This window comes from Carassius gibelio, chromosome A1 (assembly GCF_023724105.1).
Source record: "Carassius gibelio isolate Cgi1373 ecotype wild population from Czech Republic chromosome A1, carGib1.2-hapl.c, whole genome shotgun sequence".
Lineage (NCBI taxonomy): Eukaryota > Metazoa > Chordata > Actinopteri > Cypriniformes > Cyprinidae > Carassius > Carassius gibelio.
This window is the reverse complement of record NC_068371.1, coordinates 37,493,662-37,516,854: the sequence shown is the minus strand read 5'-3', so window position 1 is coordinate 37,516,854 and position 23,193 is coordinate 37,493,662. Positions and strand designations below refer to the sequence as shown.

Here is a 23,193-nt window from a genome sequence, read left to right as displayed (position 1 = left end):
TATAAAAGATCGTACTTACACATGTTTGAGTTCGCAGATGCCGACGCGACAACAACCTCCACCCTCCACCCTCCCCACCCACCACCACCACCACCAGGATGGTCCTGTCCTTACCCTCCAGGGGGGTCGGCTGCGCCCCTGCCTTCGTCTTCAGGCAGGAAATGCAGATTCGCTACCCTCGGATTACGAACCGTGGACGGGGCCTTCCGCCAAAGAAATTTATAATTGTGCTCGCTGAGCTGTCAATAAATGTACGCTTCGTACATCATTTTATCTCCCGAGTCTTTCTGGTAGAACTACATTTCCCATAATTCCTAACACAGGATATAAAGGACATCAGAAAAAGCCGCACTCTTTTAATTACAAACTTTGGGTCCATGCTCCAGTCATGGATCCCGGCAGAACCACGGGTAAGATACTCAATCCTTCAACTAATTAAAGAAATTAACCCAAATCTTGTGTAGTTGTGGTTTTATCAATCACTAGCGTGCACTCCAGTAATGAATTATGTCGCTCTTTGATCTTCAATGCACACGTAAGAGACAACAAGCACAACTAACACTAAATGTTTTGGGCTAAATATTAAAGAGACAAAAAGGCCAACTAGCCCAATTCTTACTACAAGTGTGGCCTTAGCCATCACATTGACCAATTAATCTAGTTTCTCTAACGAGACTGGAGGACAACATGTGTGCGTCTCAACACTGCAGTGTTTCATTCTTGAAATAATCAGTTTTTAAACAAATAATTTGAGTAAATGACTGAACAATCTATTCATGAAGACAGCCACTTGATTCATTTCTTAATAAATCCACTGTTATAAGCAAATAGTTTGAATGCATGATTCAGTGAATCACTCATTATTTGTGTTTGGCGCCACCTACTGGCGGTTTTAGTGTCATATCGATATATATGATCAAATATAACAATCTTATTATCAGGTTGTGCAAGATTAGGCTAGCAAATCTGCTTTCACTTTTGAGCATACAAAACTCCTGTTGTGATTTTATTTTGAAGTTTGTTTTTAAATGGATAGTTCACACAATGATGAACGACTGCTCCATGATTTACTCACTCTCAAGCCATCCTAGGTGTATATAACTTTCTTATTTTAGGCAAATACAATCAGAGCTATATTTAAAAATATCCTGGCTCTTCCAAGCTTTATAATGACAACGAATGGGTGATCATAGTCCAATATAAGTCCAAAAAACGGCACCAATCCATTATAAAAAAAGTGCTGCACAGGCTCCTTTCTTCAGAGATTCTTCTCTGTGATGTCCAGCTCAGACAAGTTTAGGTAATTAGTCTCATTAAAGGCCTGCCATTGAGTGATTGTTCACATGATATTGTGCATTTAAAAGGTGGATTATGAAATTGCATATGGTGCATCTTAAAAAGAACAGTTTTAAAATAGTTAATTAGAATAATGTCATCTCTTGGCAATGCAATTACATGTATTTTTTCCCCGCACCAATTATTTCTTTCTCAAAAGTTCTAAGAATCTCTAGTGGAATCATTAGAAAAACAAAATCATTATATTCTTAACGATTCCCATTCGTAAGTAGCACATCTTTTTTTTTTTTTTTTCAGCAGCTTCAGTCAATAACCTGAGCTGCATTGAGGTGTGTGTCACAGGTCGGGGGGGCCAAGCTGGACTGCACCCACCCCTGAAACCCAGGATCACCTCGGGGAGCGTACCAGAAGAACCAGACGGACGAGAGTATAAAAAAAATGAACAAGGTTTTATTTGGTTAAAAGCAATTTAAAAGTTCAGTGTTCCTTCCGTGTCTCCCGACCAGAACAGAGCCAGACCTCAGACGCTGGGAAGGCGTGGAGTCGTCGGCAGTTCGTGCCTGTACGGGGTCAGCAAGAGCCAGGATAGTCTGTCACCCGTCCCGGAGTGAGGGGGGGTATCCGGGTAAGTAGAGCTCGTGGATGTTTCGGTCGAGACCGGGAAAGGGAATAATTCTTGTGTCCACCTCTTTTCATAGGGACATCACATACGGCGTTCGGCCCAGAGGATCCTGCGATCTGCACAGCAGAGTAAGTAATCAACAGCAAGTATGTGTTCTTGCATAAGTAATGGGGCTTACGGCTGGGAGATGCTTCGGTTGTGACCGGGAAAGGAATAATTCTTGTGTCCACCTCTTTTCATAGGGACATCACATACGGCGTTCGGCCCAGAGGATCCTGCGATCTGCACAGCAGAGTAAGTAATCAACAGCAAGTATGTGTTCTTGCATAAGTAATGGGGCTTACGGCTGGGAGATGCTTCGGTTGTGACCGGGAAAGGAATAATTCTTGTGTCCACCTCTTTTCATAGGGACATCACATACGGCGTTCGGCCCAGAGGATCCTGCGATCTGCACAGCAGAGTAAGTAATCAACAGTAAGTATGTGTTCTTGAATAAGTAGTGGGGCTTACGGCTGGGAGATGCTTCGGTTAAGACCGGAAAAGGAATAATTCGTGTGTCCACCTCTTTCTACAGGGACATCACATACAGTATTCGGCCCAGAGGATCCTGCGATCTGCACAGCAGAGTAAGTAATCAACAGTAAGTATGTGTTCTTGAATAAGTAGTGGGGCTTACGGCTGGGAGATGCTTCGGGTAAGACCGGAAAAGGAATAATTCGTGTGTCCACCTCTTTCTACAGGGACATCACATACAGTATTCGGCCCAGAGGATCCTGCGATCTGCACAGCAGAGTAAGTAATCAACAGTAAGTATGTGTTCTTGAATAAGTAGTGGGGCTTACGGCTGGGAGATGCTTCGGGTAAGACCGGAAAAGGAATAATTCGTGTGTCCACCTCTTTCTACAGGGACATCACATACAGTATTCGGCCCAGAGGATCCTGCGATCTGCACAGCAGAGTAAGTAATCAACAGTAAGTATGTGTTCTTGAATAAGTAGTGGGGCTTACGGCTGGGAGATGCTTCGGTTAAAACCGGGAAAGGAATGATTCGTGTGTCCACCTCCTTTCATAGGGACATCACATGCGGCGCTCGGCCCAGAGGATCCTGCGATCTACACAGCGGGATAAGTAATCAACAGCATGTATGTGTTCTTGAATAAGAAATGGGGCTTACGGCTTGGGGATACTTCAATTGAGTGCCTGGGTGTGGATTACGGTGACGGTGGTGGGCTCTCGGGGTGATGAGCGTCCGGCATTAACTCTATATATCTTCCCCACACTCTGTAACTTCACTTCAAACGATTTATTGTGCAAACACACCACTTCAGACACGGCACACCCACTCTTAGTGCAAATAGAGCCAGCACTCACCCAACGATGGCTCCGTCCACTTCACACGTTATCACTCCCAGTCCAGATGTATACAATTGATCGAAGTCCCAGATCAGGTCTCTTAACTTCCCTCCGATAGTGATGGCGCGGCCTGGTCTTCACTTGCTTTCCAGAACTCACACTCTTTCTGTCCTGAATATCTCCACTCGATCGCTGATATATCTGTCGCACAGCCAGATAGCCGAAACCCCACAATAGTCCTCAAATACCTCCACACGCCAGCCCAAACGTCCCAGGAATTCACTTCTCCTAGGGGAACACATCCAAAGAGAAGAACCACACACGGGGGCAAGCCAACCAGGAAGAATAGCCGGGAGAACGAACGACCAAATAGAATCTCCCCGTATGGTCTCTGCACTCCTCTTTTTATGTGGTTACTCCGCCTCCATAATCCTCTCACAGATCGCCACATCAAACTCCCCACACCAGATGTCAATCGGTCATTAGCGTTGTTATTGTGACATCGGGCGCAACCCGGAAGTGGACCGGTGTTACCGCGACACCGTCCCGAGGGGAACACAAAATTCCGGCGGGACTTAGTTCCGCTTCTCTTTCGTCACCCCGTGACATACCCCCCTGCCAAACCGTTCTAGTCCCTAGAACGCCTTTCAGTCGCCCATTCTCCATAGCGTGCCGGGGGCCGACCTCGGTTCTCCCTCTGGGACCGTCGTGATGGCGAGACAGGGTCGATGTCCGCAGGCATATCCATCGGGTCTCTGGGGGCCATTTCTGCGGGGACATTTCCCCGTTCTCCTGGGATCACGGCCCATCCTGCTATCCACGGGGCTACCACTTCAGGCTCCTTTGGCGCCTCCTCTACGGGGCTGGGATAGTTCGGACAGGGGCGGATCATGTTCCGATGGACCACTCTAGCGGGCCCGGCTTTTCCTTCGGGCCGAATTGTATATACTGGCTGTCCAGGCCGCTGCTGGCCCTCGACCACGTACGGTGCATTCTCCCATCGGTCACTGAGCTTCCCCTTCCCTTGTCGCCGGTTGTCCCTTACCAGGACCCTTTCTCCTGGGAGAAGGGGGGCTTCCCGAGCCGTCCGGTCGTACAGCCTCTTGTTTTTCTTCCCAGCCGCTCGGATCCGTCCCGAGACTTGCTCGTATGCAAGATGGAGGCGTTGGTGGTGGCGCCTTACCCATTCGGTTACGTTCCCCTCCTCCTCGGTTGCTGCCGTCCCCAGCAATAAGTCGGTGGGCATCCGCACATGCCTGCCAAACATCAAATAAGTGGGGGCGTAGCCCGTGGTACTGTGCGTACTATTATTGTAGGCCTGAACCAGATTTGGTAGCACACTCACCCAGTCGCTCTGATGTTCTTGGTCTAGCGTGCCGAGCAAGTTCAATAGGGTCTGATTGAACCGCTCGCATCCGCCATTTCCCTGGGGGTGGTAAGTAGTGGTATGGGTCTTGGTGCAGCCGTACACTTTACACAGCTCTCTGATTACCCGAGACTCGAAGTTTGGCCCTTGGTCCGAGTGTAGGAACTCGGGGCAACCGAACGGCTGGAAGACAGCTCTCCACAGAGCAGTGGCGGTGGTGTTCGCCGTCTGGTCCAAAGTAGGAATGGCCCAGGAGTACTTGGTGAACAAGTCGGTTATGACAAGGATGTTCTGATAGCGGTCTGCCGGCCGACCCAAAGTCAAGAAGTCCATTGCGACTATGTGGAGAGGAGCCTTTGCCTGGATGGGGACCATCGGTGCTCGTGCCTCCTTCCTGGCTTTGAACAAGGTGCAACGAGGACAGGCCTGGACGAAGGTACGTACCGTTGCTTCTAGGTTGGGCCAGTAGAAGTGTCGCCTCAAGAGAGAGACCGTTTTCTCGTGCCCTTGGTGGCCCAGCTGATCATGGTACGCTATCAAGAGCTCTTGTACCTGGCCTTCGGGGACAACGATCTGTCGGAGTTCCTCGTCCAGCCCCGGATCTCGGACAGACCTACAGAGTACTCCCTCCTTCACCTGTAGTCTGGCCCATTGTCCCAACAGCTTCCTTCCTGTTCCCCCTTGGGCCCGTTGTTCGGCCAACGTCGGTTTTCGGCCCCGTTCCAGCCATCGCATCAAGCCACTGATCTCCCTGTCGGCCTGCTGTCGCTCTTTCCAGCGGCAGGGGTCCCATCCCCAACTCACAGGCATCCCCTCATGTTGAGTCCCCGGCGCCTCCACAATGCCCACCATATACTCCTCTCCTTCGGGGTCTGGCGTGGGTTCCGGTGGGTCCCTCGGACCTTGAGCTTCCGGGAGTCGGGACAGGGCGTCAGCGTTGGTGTTCTCCCGTCCTGGCCGGTATCGGAGCTGGTAGTTGTAATTGGCCAACTGGGCCACCCAGCGCTGTTCCACTGCCCCCAACTTCGCCGTCTGTAGATGTACTAGGGGGTTGTTATCAGTTACTACCGTCACCTGGGCACCCCACAAGTAATCTTTAAACTTTTCGCTGAGTGCCCATTTCAACGCCAGCAGTTCCAACTTGAAGGAGCTGTAATTGGCGTCGTTCCTCTCTGCTGGATGAAGGCTCCGGCTTGCGTAGGCTACGACCCGCTCTACACAGTCCTGTTGCTGGGCCAACACGGCCCCCAAACCCAGGTTGCTAGCGTCCGTGTATAGGACAAAGGGCTTGGAGAAGTCAGCATACGCCAGAATCGGCGCCTGCAGCAACTCGTCTTTCAGTCGCCGGAACGCAGCCTCACCAAATCTGTCACAGGTCGGGGGGGCCAAGCTGGACTGCACCCACCCCTGAAACCCAGGATCACCTCGGGGAGCGTACCAGAAGAACCAGACGGACGAGAGTATAAAAAAAATGAACAAGGTTTTATTTGGTTAAAAGCAATTTAAAAGTTCAGTGTTCCTTCCGTGTCTCCCGACCAGAACAGAGCCAGACCTCAGACGCTGGGAAGGCGTGGAGTCGTCGGCAGTTCGTGCCTGTACGGGGTCAGCAAGAGCCAGGATAGTCTGTCACCCGTCCCGGAGTGAGGGGGGGTATCCGGGTAAGTAGAGCTCGTGGATGTTTCGGTCGAGACCGGGAAAGGGAATAATTCTTGTGTCCACCTCTTTTCATAGGGACATCACATACGGCGTTCGGCCCAGAGGATCCTGCGATCTGCACAGCAGAGTAAGTAATCAACAGCAAGTATGTGTTCTTGCATAAGTAATGGGGCTTACGGCTGGGAGATGCTTCGGTTGTGACCGGGAAAGGAATAATTCTTGTGTCCACCTCTTTTCATAGGGACATCACATACGGCGTTCGGCCCAGAGGATCCTGCGATCTGCACAGCAGAGTAAGTAATCAACAGCAAGTATGTGTTCTTGCATAAGTAATGGGGCTTACGGCTGGGAGATGCTTCGGTTGTGACCGGGAAAGGAATAATTCTTGTGTCCACCTCTTTTCATAGGGACATCACATACGGCGTTCGGCCCAGAGGATCCTGCGATCTGCACAGCAGAGTAAGTAATCAACAGTAAGTATGTGTTCTTGAATAAGTAGTGGGGCTTACGGCTGGGAGATGCTTCGGTTAAGACCGGAAAAGGAATAATTCGTGTGTCCACCTCTTTCTACAGGGACATCACATACAGTATTCGGCCCAGAGGATCCTGCGATCTGCACAGCAGAGTAAGTAATCAACAGTAAGTATGTGTTCTTGAATAAGTAGTGGGGCTTACGGCTGGGAGATGCTTCGGGTAAGACCGGAAAAGGAATAATTCGTGTGTCCACCTCTTTCTACAGGGACATCACATACAGTATTCGGCCCAGAGGATCCTGCGATCTGCACAGCAGAGTAAGTAATCAACAGTAAGTATGTGTTCTTGAATAAGTAGTGGGGCTTACGGCTGGGAGATGCTTCGGGTAAGACCGGAAAAGGAATAATTCGTGTGTCCACCTCTTTCTACAGGGACATCACATACAGTATTCGGCCCAGAGGATCCTGCGATCTGCACAGCAGAGTAAGTAATCAACAGTAAGTATGTGTTCTTGAATAAGTAGTGGGGCTTACGGCTGGGAGATGCTTCGGTTAAAACCGGGAAAGGAATGATTCGTGTGTCCACCTCCTTTCATAGGGACATCACATGCGGCGCTCGGCCCAGAGGATCCTGCGATCTACACAGCGGGATAAGTAATCAACAGCATGTATGTGTTCTTGAATAAGAAATGGGGCTTACGGCTTGGGGATACTTCAATTGAGTGCCTGGGTGTGGATTACGGTGACGGTGGTGGGCTCTCGGGGTGATGAGCGTCCGGCATTAACTCTATATATCTTCCCCACACTCTGTAACTTCACTTCAAACGATTTATTGTGCAAACACACCACTTCAGACACGGCACACCCACTCTTAGTGCAAATAGAGCCAGCACTCACCCAACGATGGCTCCGTCCACTTCACACGTTATCACTCCCAGTCCAGATGTATACAATTGATCGAAGTCCCAGATCAGGTCTCTTAACTTCCCTCCGATAGTGATGGCGCGGCCTGGTCTTCACTTGCTTTCCAGAACTCACACTCTTTCTGTCCTGAATATCTCCACTCGATCGCTGATATATCTGTCGCACAGCCAGATAGCCGAAACCCCACAATAGTCCTCAAATACCTCCACACGCCAGCCCAAACGTCCCAGGAATTCACTTCTCCTAGGGGAACACATCCAAAGAGAAGAACCACACACGGGGGCAAGCCAACCAGGAAGAATAGCCGGGAGAACGAACGACCAAATAGAATCTCCCCGTATGGTCTCTGCACTCCTCTTTTTATGTGGTTACTCCGCCTCCATAATCCTCTCACAGATCGCCACATCAAACTCCCCACACCAGATGTCAATCGGTCATTAGCGTTGTTATTGTGACATCGGGCGCAACCCGGAAGTGGACCGGTGTTACCGCGACACCGTCCCGAGGGGAACACAAAATTCCGGCGGGACTTAGTTCCGCTTCTCTTTCGTCACCCCGTGACATGTGTTTGACAGGAATATCAAGCCTTGACATTCCTGCTCCGTTCTTTTGATACATTTTTTATTATTGTGTTTTGGCTTGGTTTTTGACCTTGAATCACTGCACATCACTAACTCTCGTTAGAACATGTCCAACTCTTTTACATTACGAACTCGGCCTGGTTTGTACTTTTTGAAACTTGTTTTCCACGGCTTTAATAAACCTCATACAGATCCCGATCCTGCAGGCGTTCACAGAGTGGTGCGATGCCGTCCTACAGGAAGACGGCGGAGGCAGGAAGGGAAGGAGTGAAGAGAAATCCCTCTTCAAGAATAGCTCCAGAGCCGAGCTGCTCTTCCTGCTGTAGGAAACCTGGAACGGGAGGGTGAAAGCCTCGCTGAAGCAAATGCTGACAGAAATGCAACCCTAATGGGAAAAATGTGCACACTTCTCACAGCCATTCCATGCCACTTTTCAGGAGACTGAGCCAGACTTCCTGTTTCCTCCTGAGATACTTCCTGTATATACCAACAAACCGCTCTTCACATTTGAAGGGTTTTCTCCTCCTTTTGGCACCGTTTTCTGTAATTCTTTCACAAAATGGATTATCTTTATATCCATCTGCTTTCTCTCTCTCATTCCCTCCACTTCCTCTTCCTTTACATGTGATGTATCAGGCATTCATCTTTCTTCTCTTCTTTCAGCGTGTGAGGTGTCAGAGTTCATGGGAAGGAAGCTGAACCCTTCAGTGCAGGTGTGTTGGAGGAAGCACAACGGCATGATTACTGATACAATGAGTATTAGACATTTTTAAGTAATCTTATTTATTTTTTTAAGAGTTATTTTACTTGTAGCATGAAATTTAACTACTTTTTACACATTGTTTTAGTTAAATGTTCATGCATGTTTAAATCAGTATGGACGTTTTTTAATATTTTGTCTCATATCACACTTCTAATCAACTTAAATGTTGTTTTCATTGACTAAAAATTAGATTGCATTTAAAATCGATTTAACTAAAGTGCAAAAACTAAATCTAGGCTCTCTGCCTTGCTATTGGTCACAAAGATAGATAGCCACACCCCAGACTTATTTCATTGGTTGAGTTGGTTTTGCTGTGTCAGTGTAGTTCGGCTTAAACAACCACAGCAACGGAGTCACAGTGTCTACACTGCTGAACAAGCCTACTTCTAATCTACGTTGGGATAGAAGAAAGAAAAAGCACTTTTAGGATGCTATCGTGCTCTTTGTAAAGTTGCACAGTAAAGCAGGCCTGATTGTGTCTTGCACACACACATTATTTATTGTGGGAAGCTGGCATGTTTCCTCTTGAGTTCTTTATTGAGGGCAACAGCTGGCAGTTCCCTTTGCTCCTATCTCACACCCGGACACACCCTCCGCTGGCACACTGATCTCTCTGTTTCTCTCTCTCTCTTTTTTTCTCCCTCCACATGGACCCTCGGCCCCACATGAGTGCACAAAGAGAAGTCTATTTCCCACTAAATTAGATTTGCTGGAGGAAAGAGGTTTGCGCTGTTGAAGCTCACCCAGACTGCTGTAATATTTAGCTTTCATGCGTGTGTGTGTGTGTGTGTGTTAGTAGTTCTGCGACGTATCTATACTTCACCATATAGATCGAACAATGACTGGCTTCAGTTTCTGTGTTAGCAATCGAGCGAGCTGGATGCTGGAAGCTGCCGAATAGTGCCACTTTTGTGAAAACACTCGAGACTCTGGACTAAAGATGGACTTGAGCTCATGTTGTTGGAGGCTGAGATGTTGGGTAGGTGTGAATTTACATATGTGCAAGTTTCTTTTTTCTAAGTATTTTTTTATATATTATAAATATTTTTTATTGCTAAAATTAAATATGTAAATTTTTTAAATGATGAATTACCATGCTTTTTATACTTTGACAAATGTTTTGTTTACATATTTATGAAAAATGTAGTTGAAAATCAGAACTGTCCATATTTTGTCAAACACAAAATGAGAGTTTTTGCAGAATATTCATGAAGCTGTTTTGCATATATTAACAGTTCGTAGTGACGTCCAAAAAAGTGGACTTTGATTGGGTTAGTTTGAATTATAAGTGAATATATAAATAATTTAATAATTGCAGACATTTATAAAAAACTTTTTATGTTTCAGAAAATTGTGTTTTGTATACTTTTTTTCTTGAAACGTTAATGGAGAGTTTTTGTTACCAAGTCCCAAAAGGACAAAAATGGTATTAAAAAAGCACTCTAAAAATTGTTGAAGTGCCATTGATGTCACCTTAACTGAACCTAGCGACTGACTTTTTTCACTAAAAATTATCAAAAATCTTATAAGACTTGAAAAAGTAGAAGTAACAAACTTTTTGGATGAACTATTCACGTAAGTCTGCTTTGGGGATCTAGATATCTTGTTTGCATTCATAAATGAAGGATTATGGAATAAACAGTATGCAATATAATTTGCTGAGCAATTGACAAATGAATTGTATGTAATCATGTACTTCTCAACAGAGACGTGTCCCTCAAACGCAGTTCATAATTGCATGCGATCATCTGAAGTGGTGGTGAAAATCACAGCGGTTTCCCTAATGAGTGAAACCGTGAAGCAAGATTCCCAGATTTGTTTTCCACATTGAGCGTGGAAGGCGTCTGCTGTGGATTGCTGTGAATGACAGTTGTCTGAAAGAGCAGCAGGTGTGGGCCGCGCTGTGAGGAGAGAGCTGGGCCACTTTAGTTGTTTTATATAGACAGGTGCTGTAGTCTGAAATGAGACTGCAGCTGTTTCGCACATGTAATCTCATGTACACGTGTGTGTGTGTGTGTGAAGATGTTGCAGGCAGTTTGGCACCGCTGTGTTTCCCAGTGTAGGTTTTGCTTGGTCATCATGCTGATGCTGGTCTGATGTGACAGTCGAGTGGAGAACAGGACAGTTAGTGAACGCAGCATTGGTTTGATATCAAGTGCCATGATGGTTTGTTAAATTCCTGTGGCTCAGTGGTAGAGCATTGCGCTAGCAGCGCTAAAAGTTGTGGGTTCAATTCCAAGGGAACATAAATATATAAAATATACCCTGAACACACTGCAAGTCACTTTGGATAAAAGCATCTGCTTAAAGCTGCAGTAGGTAACTTTTGTAAAAATATATTTTTTACATATTTGTTAAACCTGTCATTATGTCCTGACAGTAGAGTATGAGACAGATAATCTGTGAAAAAATCAAGCTCCTCTGGCTCCTCCCAGTGCTCCTATTGCCATTTGCAGAAAATTCATCCGCTCCTGGTAAAAAACAACCAATCAGAGCTGCGGTCCGTAACTTTGTTTGTGTTCAAAATGTAGAAAAATGTATATAATAAGCGAGTACACCATGAATCCATTTTCCAAACCGTGTTTTTATCTTGTCCTGAATCACTAGGGTGCACCTATAATAAGTGTTTATATTCGGACTATTTTAGATTGCTTCAGGGGTACCGCGGCGGAGTAACCCAGTACCTTTGTGATTCTTCATAGACATAAACAGAGAGAAGTAGTTCCGGCTACAATGTTCTTCCGCAAGACGCAAGTAGTTCTGTTTATTAACCGCTAGAGCGTCAAAAGTTACCTACCGCAGCTTTAATGCAAATGTAATTCAGTATTGCTAAATATTATTGCAATTTCAAATAACTGTTCTCTATCTGAATATATTATTAAATGTAATTTATTCCTGTGATGTAAAGCTTTCAGTCTTCAGTGTCACCTGATCTAATATGTGGATTTGCTGCTCAAGAAACATTTCCTTTTTTTTTTTTTTTACCCCAAAACTTTTAAAATGTAGTTATTTGGCACCTAAAAATGTACTTCATACTGAGAATAATGATTTAACAATCACACTCTCGAGTTGCTTCCCTGGTAATATTTAGAGAAATGCAGACTGTGTGTTTGTGTGTTTTCAGCCTCTTAATGTCCTGGAAAATCCCACTCTATAAAAATACCCGTCTTGCTTCAGGAGGAGGGTCGTTAAGTCAGATTTGACGTCACACCCCTGTCTCTTTATAAAACATCTTTGTTGGTTATTTATTATGGATGCATGTGCATTTGTGTGCACATTGATTTCTGGCCAAAATCATGGCGAGCTGCTATTTATTCGGTCTGTTTTTGTATCGCATTCCTATCGAACGTCCAGTTAGTGTAAAAATAAGTTTGTCCAGTGTGACAGCACATTACAGGACAAATTGGCCACTTTGGGACATATCTAAATGACTCCCTCCGCCCTGCATTCACCACACACACTAAATAAACGCTGCTTTTTGAAACAGGGCCATTAGTCCTCAGGATTGAGCATTACCCATGCTGCTGTTGGGTTTTCAGCGCTCCCCTGCGTCGCTCCGCTGATTTATACCAGCAGTGATATTGACCTTGTGTTTGTGTGGGTTCAGATTTGTGCTGGTCACTTGTTTTATCTCGACTCTAACTGAAATTTTAGGCATGGAGGGTGAGGTAAGTTTGAGATTGTAATGCTTTTTAGTGATTTAGCATGGATCATAACTTTAGCAGGATTTATATGGTCCTCTTTGTGCTGTTTGGTGATGGAGTTTGTAAACCTTTCAGCTTATAGATCCTGCGGATTCTTTTAATTAAGCACTTTATAAAATCAATCTCACCCTGTTGAATTGATGAATGATGCAAACCTGTGAAAGACTCTGAGATCACTTTGGCTAATGTCACTGTGTGCCGTTTTCTTGCATAGCTAGCATTAAAGGAATAGTTCACCCCCCAGAAAGTTTGTTTGCATGTCATGTATGACTTTCTGTCTTCCTTGGAACAAAAATAGTAATTTGGCATCTTTACAGCCTAAACCGACAGTATAGTCACCTTCAGTTTGTCTGTCAAACTTCAGAAAATGACACCATAAAATGTGCAGTATATTCTGTGGGAAAACATTTCCTCCAGTTAAGAGAAAAAATACAAGATTGTCTTGGTAAATCATAATTGTGACATGTTAAGTCATAATTATGAGCTAAAAATTAAAGACTTGATTTCAACTTAAACTTGTCATAAGTATGTATTTTCATTGCAATTTTGTAATTATGACAAGTTGAGATAAAGGTATAAATATGAGTTTAAAACGTCAAAATTAAGACTGAGATAAAATAGTCATGATTATGGATTAACAACCTATTACAGGTTTAAATTAAAACTATAATTGTGGAATCAAGTTGAAATTATGAGATATAAAGTGATAATTATGACCAGCTGAAATTGGAATGAAATGTTGATTGTTCTGATAAATAAATAATTGAAAGGCATTAATATTCTTAAAATTGAAATTATGAGATAAACACATCGAAATTGTGACAAAAATAAAGTTATATTACATATTATTATATATATATATATATATATATATATATATTAATCGTTAACATTTGAAAATTAAAAATTTAAGACATTTATTATATGCATCAAAATGATGACACTGTAATTGACAATACATTTTTGTCCTAATTATGACTTTGACTATCATAATTATTATTTTTTAAATCTCAGAATTCTGACTTAGTATCTAATTTTCGTTTATCTCGTCATTCTTACTTAATGAGTAATCATTTAAATTGTTAATGATCATTTAGATTTTTTTACATCATATGTAGGATTTAACATTTTTAAATGTTGCAGAAACAGAGTTTCCATAATATTCCACTCCTTCTGAAGTAGCTTTTATGAGGAATGCAACTTTAAAATGAACCCATTATTTCTGTCTATTCTACTGAAGATTTCAAATTTTGTTCACTTACTGTATTGTTCAAAATGTGTTGCACCATGTTTGACATTGTTGATGCACCATTTCAATTATGCAGAATTAATTTTCAGTGAATAATGGGGTCTGTTGTTTATGATTGTTGTTGTGTGACATGATTATTAGAAATATAGCAAATGCGTTGTGTGGAATAATATTCTGGGCTTTTCTGCTGCTTTTTGGATGTTCAAAACTGTTGTTATTGTAAACTTGTACAAAAGCGAAGATTCTTTACAAAGACTTGAGCATTCCTTAATGTACCGGTTTAGAACGGCAGAAGGTTGAGTGAGTGATGATTGAGCAGAATATTCATTTAGGGGTGAATTATCCCTTTAACCGGATACATTTTCCGAACCGGAGGCACTTAGACTCAGTGTGATCTTCAGCTCAGATAGCAGATGTGAAACAGATAGCCTGGGGCAGCATCGATCCAGAACTGACTTGAATAATAGCCAGGCTGCTTTTTACCCTGAGAGAAGGTCTCTGGACTTCTAGATGTGTGATTGAGTTCACATGCCAGCAGTCGTTCCTCGATATCTGTCCCGCCCACCGTCTCAGGGGGCTTCGGTCCAGAGACGCCCCAGAACGAAATGCGGATGTGTAAACACAGCATGACTGGGAGTTTCCCGGTCTGAGATCAGTGCACTATGATAAGTGCGTGAAGATTCGTCCGTGGCTTCTTCTCATAAACAGACACTTTTTGATCTCGCTCTACTGCTGTGGTTGTGTTTTTAGTTGAGCTGTTGCGGTTTAGGGATGGGTCACTATGGTCCTCTGTTCATCCCAAACATTATTAGTGCTGGGCAATGATTCAAATTTGTAATCACATGATCTCTATACACAAAATTCATATATGAATCTCTTATGCACAAAAGTAATTTAATAAATTCAAAAGTAATGCATTGTGCACTTTTTCATTTATAAGTACTACCATATGAACAAAAGTGCAAAAATAGTATTTGGTTTGCAAACACTTTAAACAAATAAGGTGCTTTTTTTTACAGCAGTATTGCTTTTAAATAGTAGCAGATAAATATTTCTTAATAAATTAATAAATCTAGAATCATGGTGAAAAGTAACAGTTTCTACAAAAATATGAGGCAGCACATTCAGAAATGTTTCTTGAGCAGTAAATCATCATATTAGAATGATTTCTATATGAAACTGAAGACTGGTGGAATTCAGCTTTGTATCACAGGAATAAATCACAGTTTACATTATATTCATACAGAAGAGAGTTATTTAAAATCATAATAATATTTCACAATATTACTGTTTTAACTGCATTTATGATCAAATAAATGCTGCCTTGGAGACATTCAGAAACATTACAAAATCTTTAAATGGTTGTTTGTTACCTATTTATTTTATTTTGTTACATTTATTTGTTCTTTTTTTTACATTTTATTTACATTTATTTTATTAAATGTATATTTATTTACATTTATTTACATGTATGTATTTTTATTTAATTTATACTTCTATTTTTATTTATTTTCTAAAATTTTATATTTGTCTTCTACAAGTTATTTGCACTCACTTTTGAAAACCCCTGGTTTAGCACAACCCTTCTCTGATTTAGGCTCCAGACTTCAACATCCGACGTCTCATTTTTATTCCCATCTTCCTTGAATAAGTGAATGAGTGGCGATACGTTGGCAGACAGCTGTGCTGGTTCATTATGATCCTCTCCCATTGACTCTGTCTCTTTTCCTCTTTCCAGGGAACGAGAGATCCCATGTTCCTCCCTGGAGTGAGTTTCCCACCTGACTGGCCCGTCTACAGAGAGACACTCATTAAACTCAGCATCTATGGTGTGAACGACGGTCTCCAGCAGACGGTGAGGAAAGAGGTTACACTCCACATTGGATGAAATCTGTGCTAGAGACTCTACTTGTCTCGGTTTTGCTTGTGCAGATCTCAGTCTCTGGTTCATGGATTTGTTGTGGTCCCGTTATTGATCATATTTGGGGATTCTGGGGCCCCAGTGTTGTTTGTGAAGCCCTGAATGTATTTTACTTACTTCTAATCACCTGCTTAGTATTGTTTGTCACAAAATCAATCAGAACCGCAGCTTTAGTCTATAAATCAGACGTTGTCTAGCAAGCCACATGTTTGATTATTTTGCATAAAGTCTGGCGCATTGACATTTATTCTGCATCAAAATGACAGCTCATTTCATTTCTGTCGCATCGGGTCCGTTCTGCAGACAACACTGAAGAAATCAGATATTATTCCACAGACAAAATCTGAAAACAAAGCAGGAGAAACAGATGCGCTTGAGAAATGTGCCAACTTTAAGATATGAGTCTGGATACTTTTCAAGTACATTTTGTTTAGACGCAATGCCACAAGACTTTACAGAGACTTGTTTTATTATGTAACTTATTTCACCTGTATGCAACATGTACACTGCACTATGAAAAGCAAAAAGGGACAAAAATCGAACTTCAAATCAATACTATGTTCATACAATACTACTTCATACTGCCAAGCCTCAGTGAGCAGGAGGGTAGCAGAAGCTGCTCAATGAGAGCCAGGAGTTTTTGACATTCTGAGCAGATCCTTCAGGTTTCATTTGAGCATCATTTCCTCGTCCGCCCGTAGCTTCACGCTTTAGTATTCCTGTACGTGTCCTGCCTCACTTGCATGAATAAGAGAGCAGGAGGAGAGATGGGCAGACGGAAACTCTTCTGATTGCTCTGCCTGGATTTGATCTTGCCGGAGGGCATGAAGTCAGAGCGGACCGGTGGACTGCCTGCCATCGCACATATACAGATAAAAATAATAGCACAGTTATTCCTGCTCTAGCTTACGAATAAGATTCATTTGCTCAGGCACTTCAACTTTAATTACTATCTAACTTATTTGCATAATGGTAGGAAAATTAACAGGATGATCATAAAGATCATAAAGTTACTCATGTAAGGTCAATTTAAAGTTTTTTTTTTTAATTAATAACTTTTTCCTTTTTTTGATAATTTTTTGATACTTTGATACAAAGTTTACTGATTTCTGAGTAGGTAACATTTTTAAAAGTAGGATAATAATAAATTATATCATTTATAATTACATATTTTTGTAATATATCAATCTTATGCTTAATATATCAATTAATATTAAATGTATAATATGTTACATAAATATATTATATAGATAATAAATATATTTTCATTTTTTAAGATTAATATGATTTAGATAGATAATATGATTTTATGTATTAATAAATATATAAATATTAAATATGTTTCATAATAATGTATAAAATGTATTTAAGTATGGATGTATTTATGTATTTATTTTTGGCAACAACCAAGAACATGACAACATCCGGTCAAACCAAAGTTGTATGAATAAATACATACATACATACATACATACTATGTATTACATCTTTAAAATTTGAGTTTAATATTTATTTTTACCATAATTGTAAAACATATGGGCACATGTAAATGTAGCGTGTAATATTAATGACCTTCAGCACTACAAGACCACAATATTCTCAAGTGGCTGAAATCCCAGGAATAGACTTTGTTTATGTACTATATAAATAGTGGAAACTTCTGAGCCTGCACCAGGGGTTTTGGAGTCGTGGGGTCCGTTTCTGTCAGGACCAGAGTTTACTCGAGATTACTGACTACAGTATATAGTGGCTTATCTGAAGATCAAAAGACAGATCACTCTGCTTTAAACATGTACAATAGTGTAGATCTCCATGTACAGCTTTCATTTATGAATGCAGAACATGCCTATTTATCATTCTGCATAAAAAACTGGGTAAATTATGGCATTTTGATATTCCAGAAGCTTGTTGGCTTTAATATTGTATCCTGTTGATCTCGGTGCACCCTGGAGCAGTGGTTCTAGCTGGGTCAAAACCAGTTTTGCTTCAGGATTCAAGAGGCAAAATGATTACAAATTGGCTTCAGAATTATTTCAAAATGTCACTCAATCAAAACGTGCTTAAAAATCTAATACTGAAATGTTTTAATATTACTTTGAACTGCATAGGCCCAATATACAGCGATATGCAGAATTAGCTATTAAAGTGACAGATTTAAAACAACTTTATTAATATGATCAGAAACGTGATTCACGGCATTTTTAGTTTGAGTAGTTTTTAGTCCTTAAATATCAATTCTGATTATTTTGTGCTCATGGTAACCAATAATTTACAAATCTTGCTGCTAGTGAGCCCATGTGTATTATAGTTTCTGTTGTATCTTTTTTTTTATTTGTTTTGTAGCGCAAAATGAATTTGCACAATAGAGTTTGATTGAACCCAAAGCATTTGATGACAGCAAAAGATCAGGGAATTGTTTTCTTCTCAATTTTTTTAAGTTCACATTCCTATTGATTTTGCATGGTTTATGCAATGATAGTTATGCACAATTATGATAGTTATGCACAATTATGTTAGATGCATTTTATTTAGCATATTTTTCCCCCTGTTGTTCGTGACCTTGTCAGAATTGACCTGTGATCTACCGGTTTAGTGTTTTTACTTACATTTCTGGACTCACTAAGTGATTTAAGGTCACCTTGTGAGCAATCATAGTTCAGTCTGAGACATTGTGGAAAACATAATAACCTTAATTATTCTGCATATTGCACATTGTGAGGAAGGGGGAAAAAGTAGTGAAGAAATGTTCAGCAGTAATACGGCCAATACAGATAAGATTACACGTATCTTAAATCACTTATGTACCATATTTAGGAAGCTCTTTGACAGGCAAACTAATAGCTGAGCTACAAGTTTCCTGTCAGGAGAAAGTCATTACCTGCCGTCCGCTGGACTACTGAACATGTCATAGCTGTCGCAGCGACGGCGTGCTAGCTAATCAAGAGCTTTTATTTCCATTCAGACTCAGAGGGAACAAGCTCCTAGATAATAAAATAATAAATTTTTCACTTAGTCTTTATGAACTCAACCCTTAATTTGATTGTCTCACGCATGGTAAGGGGATGCAGTGTCTTGTTCCCTCTCAGGGAACCATGGTTACATGCATAACCCGAGACGTTCCCTTTTTAAGGGAACTCCACACTGTATCCTAGAGAACACTTTGGGGAACAAAATACCCACAGTGCTATGCCCCGGTGCATGCCTGTCCACCTGGTGAGAGAACACTTAAAAATAGTGGCAAACATGCACTGATTTACAGGGGGGCACTCTAATGACTCTTCGGACAGCTAAAATAACTTGGGGGGGAAATGGGGAACCCAAGCCGTACTACTCTAAGCAGGGACATCCCATTCAGCCAAGCCTAACATAGAAAAGGAACGTCAGAACGACTGCCCTAGAAAGTGAGGAGGCAGCCCAACCCTGCTACCAGAAATATTAGGAAGAAAGGTAGAAGAAGCTGTTGACTCGGGGAGATCATATCAAAGGAAACCTGCCTCAACCGGTACATCTTTGACAAGTAATTTCCCGAATAGGGAGACTTTATGAGAGCTCAATCCAAGGAACCTGTACATACAGAGAGTGTAGAGAGAGAGAGAGTGAAGCCTGTGTAGAACTGATTATTGTGACATCAACTCCCTCAAGAGCTAAGCGTGCCTATAGTTCAAGCATCACTATTATTCCTGCGAGAGCTGGACATGATCGTGTGAAGGCTGTCTACTATCCTTTGGGAGCGAACAGAAAGAAGGGAACTCCTGAAAGGGAAAGCACTTCCCATCAGATTCCTTCCATGCCCTGCCTACAATGACTGTGATCGATCTGCATAGCTGCCTTTGCAGTCCCCAAACCACAGGTGGCAGACACTCAATTCTCATTCCTCAAAAGAGAATCAAGCATACGAGGCATTTCTCTGCATGATCGCATCACAGAGCGTGCATTTAGCTCCCCCGAGAGCCAAACGCGCTACATTCAAATACTAGATTCCCTCAAGGATCAGGCGAGAACAGAAACTGCTGTGAATGTGTCGCATTGAGCCTGTTCTTCTCCCTTGAGAGGCGAACGTGTTCATGCAAACACTGTCTGCAATCTTGAGTAAAAGGCAAGCTTTACCTCTGCTCTCAGTAGCCCCGAAAATACATCACCATGAGCGCACCCTGCTGTCTCATGAGTCAAACACATATTCACGCTTAATCAAAATAAGTGCAATGAGCACATTTAAGTCCCTCGAGAACAAAATGCATCAATCAAGCATGTCGTCAGGTGCTCAAATAGAGGCACACACTAACTGAAACTTTTTCCATGAAGGGCATTACAGGCATCCTCTTAAACTTCTGGGCGGTCGCAGAAGCACAAGAGTATGACGGAGTGTTTTCACATGTGCTCCAGACACCGGTCATGCTGATGGCATTCCCTAAAGTGTCCCCTAAGGGACGCAGTGTGGAGGTCCCTTGACGGGGCACTGGGCATCATACATTAAACGAATGAGGATCATTCACTACCAGATTTTAAAGTTGTTCAGATCAAAATGAACTCATGGAGAAATGTGCACCTTGTTGCTTGGAAACACATGACAAATGCAAACAATATATGTTCTAAAATCAGATCAAAATATCAAACATGTTTGATTTCCTCTGACTTGATGGATCATAGTCTGAAGGTTAAATATGGAGTCTGTGGCCATTATACACTATGCGATTTTCTATTAATAAATCTGTCAACTCAAATATGCCGACTGATTCTGACTTCCAGCAGTTAGTCAACTTATCCAAACTTTAAATTGAGGCAAAAATCATGCAGTGTATTCCAGGCTTAACTAGTAAAGCAATGCATTACTTTCTAATTTACAAGAAAATATCGGAGTTACTTTTTCAAACAAGTAATGCCAGTTACTTTTTTCCCCATGTATCGACCGACCGATCTTATCTGATCTTATCCAGTGAATAAAAAAATAATTAAAAATTTTTTTTTTTCATTTTATCTATGAGTTTTCCAAAGCTTACAGAGAATTTCCAGACTTTACAAGAGCAAATTATTAAGAAATGTACAAAAAATAAAGAAACCCAAAGTTGCCATTCTGAGGGGAAAAAGCTGTCAGAGCTGTGGGTGAATTAAATGGTAATAATGCAATAAAAAGTGACATAATTTCGTTAGCTCTTCCATTTCAACATATTTTCAGTGTCAGAGTTGATAATCCAATTAGATTAACATCACATGTATTTTTCCTGTGGTTGTTGTCGATTGGTGACATAAAGCTTGGAGCAAGAAGGCCAGTTACAGCATAGGGTTGTTATGTGACTTATACCGTCATAGAGCTCTGTGAAGTTCACATCACATGCTCTACTGTACATGCAGACCTGATCTGATGAACACCAGACATCTGATCTTCTCCTGAGACATGGCCTGTCAGAATTCACACGTTTCTTTGACATCACATCACATTTCGTCATCCTGTTTAAAAATGATATCCTCATAACAGCAGATGAAGAGCAACATCGGTTCTCGTAGGCACCCTGAAGGACGAGATGTCTTTAAACCCGAGACAAATGCAGATCAAACCCGTACAAAGAAATAAAGATGAAACAAAGGCAGATCTGGAGCGAGACAAGCGCACGTTCACACTAGATGCTCCTGGATCTGTTTCAGACACAGATAGTAGCCGCAGCCAGCATTTGCCAGCGTGAGCGAAGACAAGCGGGCTGCTCTCCCGCTGTGATATCCCAGCATCCCGTCTGCTTTTGGCCTGTAATCTAATAGCCTGCACCCGAAGACCTTCCCAGCGTCCTCTGCAGGGAGCCTTGCCTCCCCTTATGTGTCCAAGCAGCATACTGACTATCTGCACCTGCTCATCATGTGCACAAATGTGTGTTTTTCTGGCTCGGTGTCTGCTCCGTGCTACAGAAGACAGCTGGAAATCTTTTATTGACGCGGCCTGTGTGTTTGCCGTTCCTTTGTGCCAGTATGTGTTTGTGTACTGGAGTTAGTCAACAGACTGTGGCTGGTCCATGAACACTATGAATTTGACATGATACATTACAGTTTAAAAACATTGTGTGTGCATACAGTGAACATTTACCTATTTCAGCCTCAAAGACAAGTATACTTGGTTGCACAAGTCGTAATTTATGTAAAATTAAGAAATAACTTAAATTACATTAAGCTGACTTAAAAAGTGAATTTCATATAAAAAAAGGTGAAATTGCTCAACTTATTTGGATGAGTTAAATTGTTGTAAAACCATAAGTTGCCATGATTTAATGATCATATTATTCTTTCCATTTTTTTTTTTCAATTTTATTACATTTACCTGACTTAGTGAACAGATACACATACATATAACAATCAGGATAAAAACAACGGGATAGTGATGTTTAGGAACCTGGAAAACCCCATCAATGAATCACCAATTAAAAAATATCCCCCCAGGCAAACATGTTTGTTTGAAATATTTTGAGTTGAGAAAGGAAAGCGTGAGGAAACACCTGTAACACCTCTGAATATATTGCCTGTTTTTCATTTAAGAAGTTCACAGTGTTCACTTTATTGTCATAGTGATGCAAGAAAATGAAATAAAATGATATTTTCCATTCTCTGCATGTTAAACCTGATACCTGCGTAGATGAGCGTGGCCAGTGCCATCTGAGCCGCTCGAGGAGCACGTGACCCGTCCTGTCAGAGATTCCCACGAGGCTCAGCGCTCCCATCAGAAGAGGGTCAATGGAACCAATTACAGTGGCAATGACTGCCGGGATCGGCTTTGGTTGGGCTCCGTTTTTTTCGTCTCGGACCCCCATGCAGGTGCTCGGTGCTGATAACACGGCCCTGTCAATCTAAATGAAAAGCCACCTCTCCCTCTTTGCCACCCCTGCGCTCTGCCCTTCTCCAATTATTCCTATTTTAAGACTGGAAAGAGGAGCAAGGGGCTTTAATAAAAGACCAGGATGAAGAGTTGACGAGACATTTTGGTGTGACTGCGGAGTGGAGTTTGTATTTCTGGCATGCTTTGACCCATCTGTGTGTGTGTGTGTGTGTGTGATAGACAGAGATTATTAAGATGTCCCGGGCCACTACTCACGCTATGTTGATTAGTGTGTTGTTCTGCGACAAGCATGGCGCCGTTTCAGAACAGTCCTCGAAGCATCCGAACTCTGCTGAAAGGGAATGGTTTATGAGCACGCGTTTCTCATTTCCGTCTGCCAGAGTAATTCCGCAGCCGTCGCATTACGCTCATTTGTTTATGCAAATTTTATGTTAATGCTCTGTCATTCAAAGGATTCCACCAGATAAAAAT

General features: G+C 42.2%; 1 protein-coding gene across 2 annotated transcripts in view; it reads left to right on the top strand.

Moving 5' to 3' along the window:
- Positions 1–362: 362 nt before the first annotated feature.
- The window catches only part of inpp4b (inositol polyphosphate-4-phosphatase type II B), a 116,143-nt gene continuing 93,312 nt past the window's right edge, over positions 363–23,193 (top strand). Inside the window, exons 1-3 of one of the 2 annotated variants that reach the window (XM_052606922.1) lie at positions 363–410; positions 8,478–10,013; positions 15,726–15,842. In XM_052606922.1, the coding sequence (XP_052462882.1) occupies positions 9,975–10,013; positions 15,726–15,842 (156 nt within the window). In that variant the 5' untranslated portion in view covers positions 363–410; positions 8,478–9,974. Of the gene's footprint in view, positions 411–8,477; positions 10,014–15,725; positions 15,843–23,193 lie in introns of those variants that run through there. The other variant, XM_052606911.1, reaches the window with a different exon arrangement.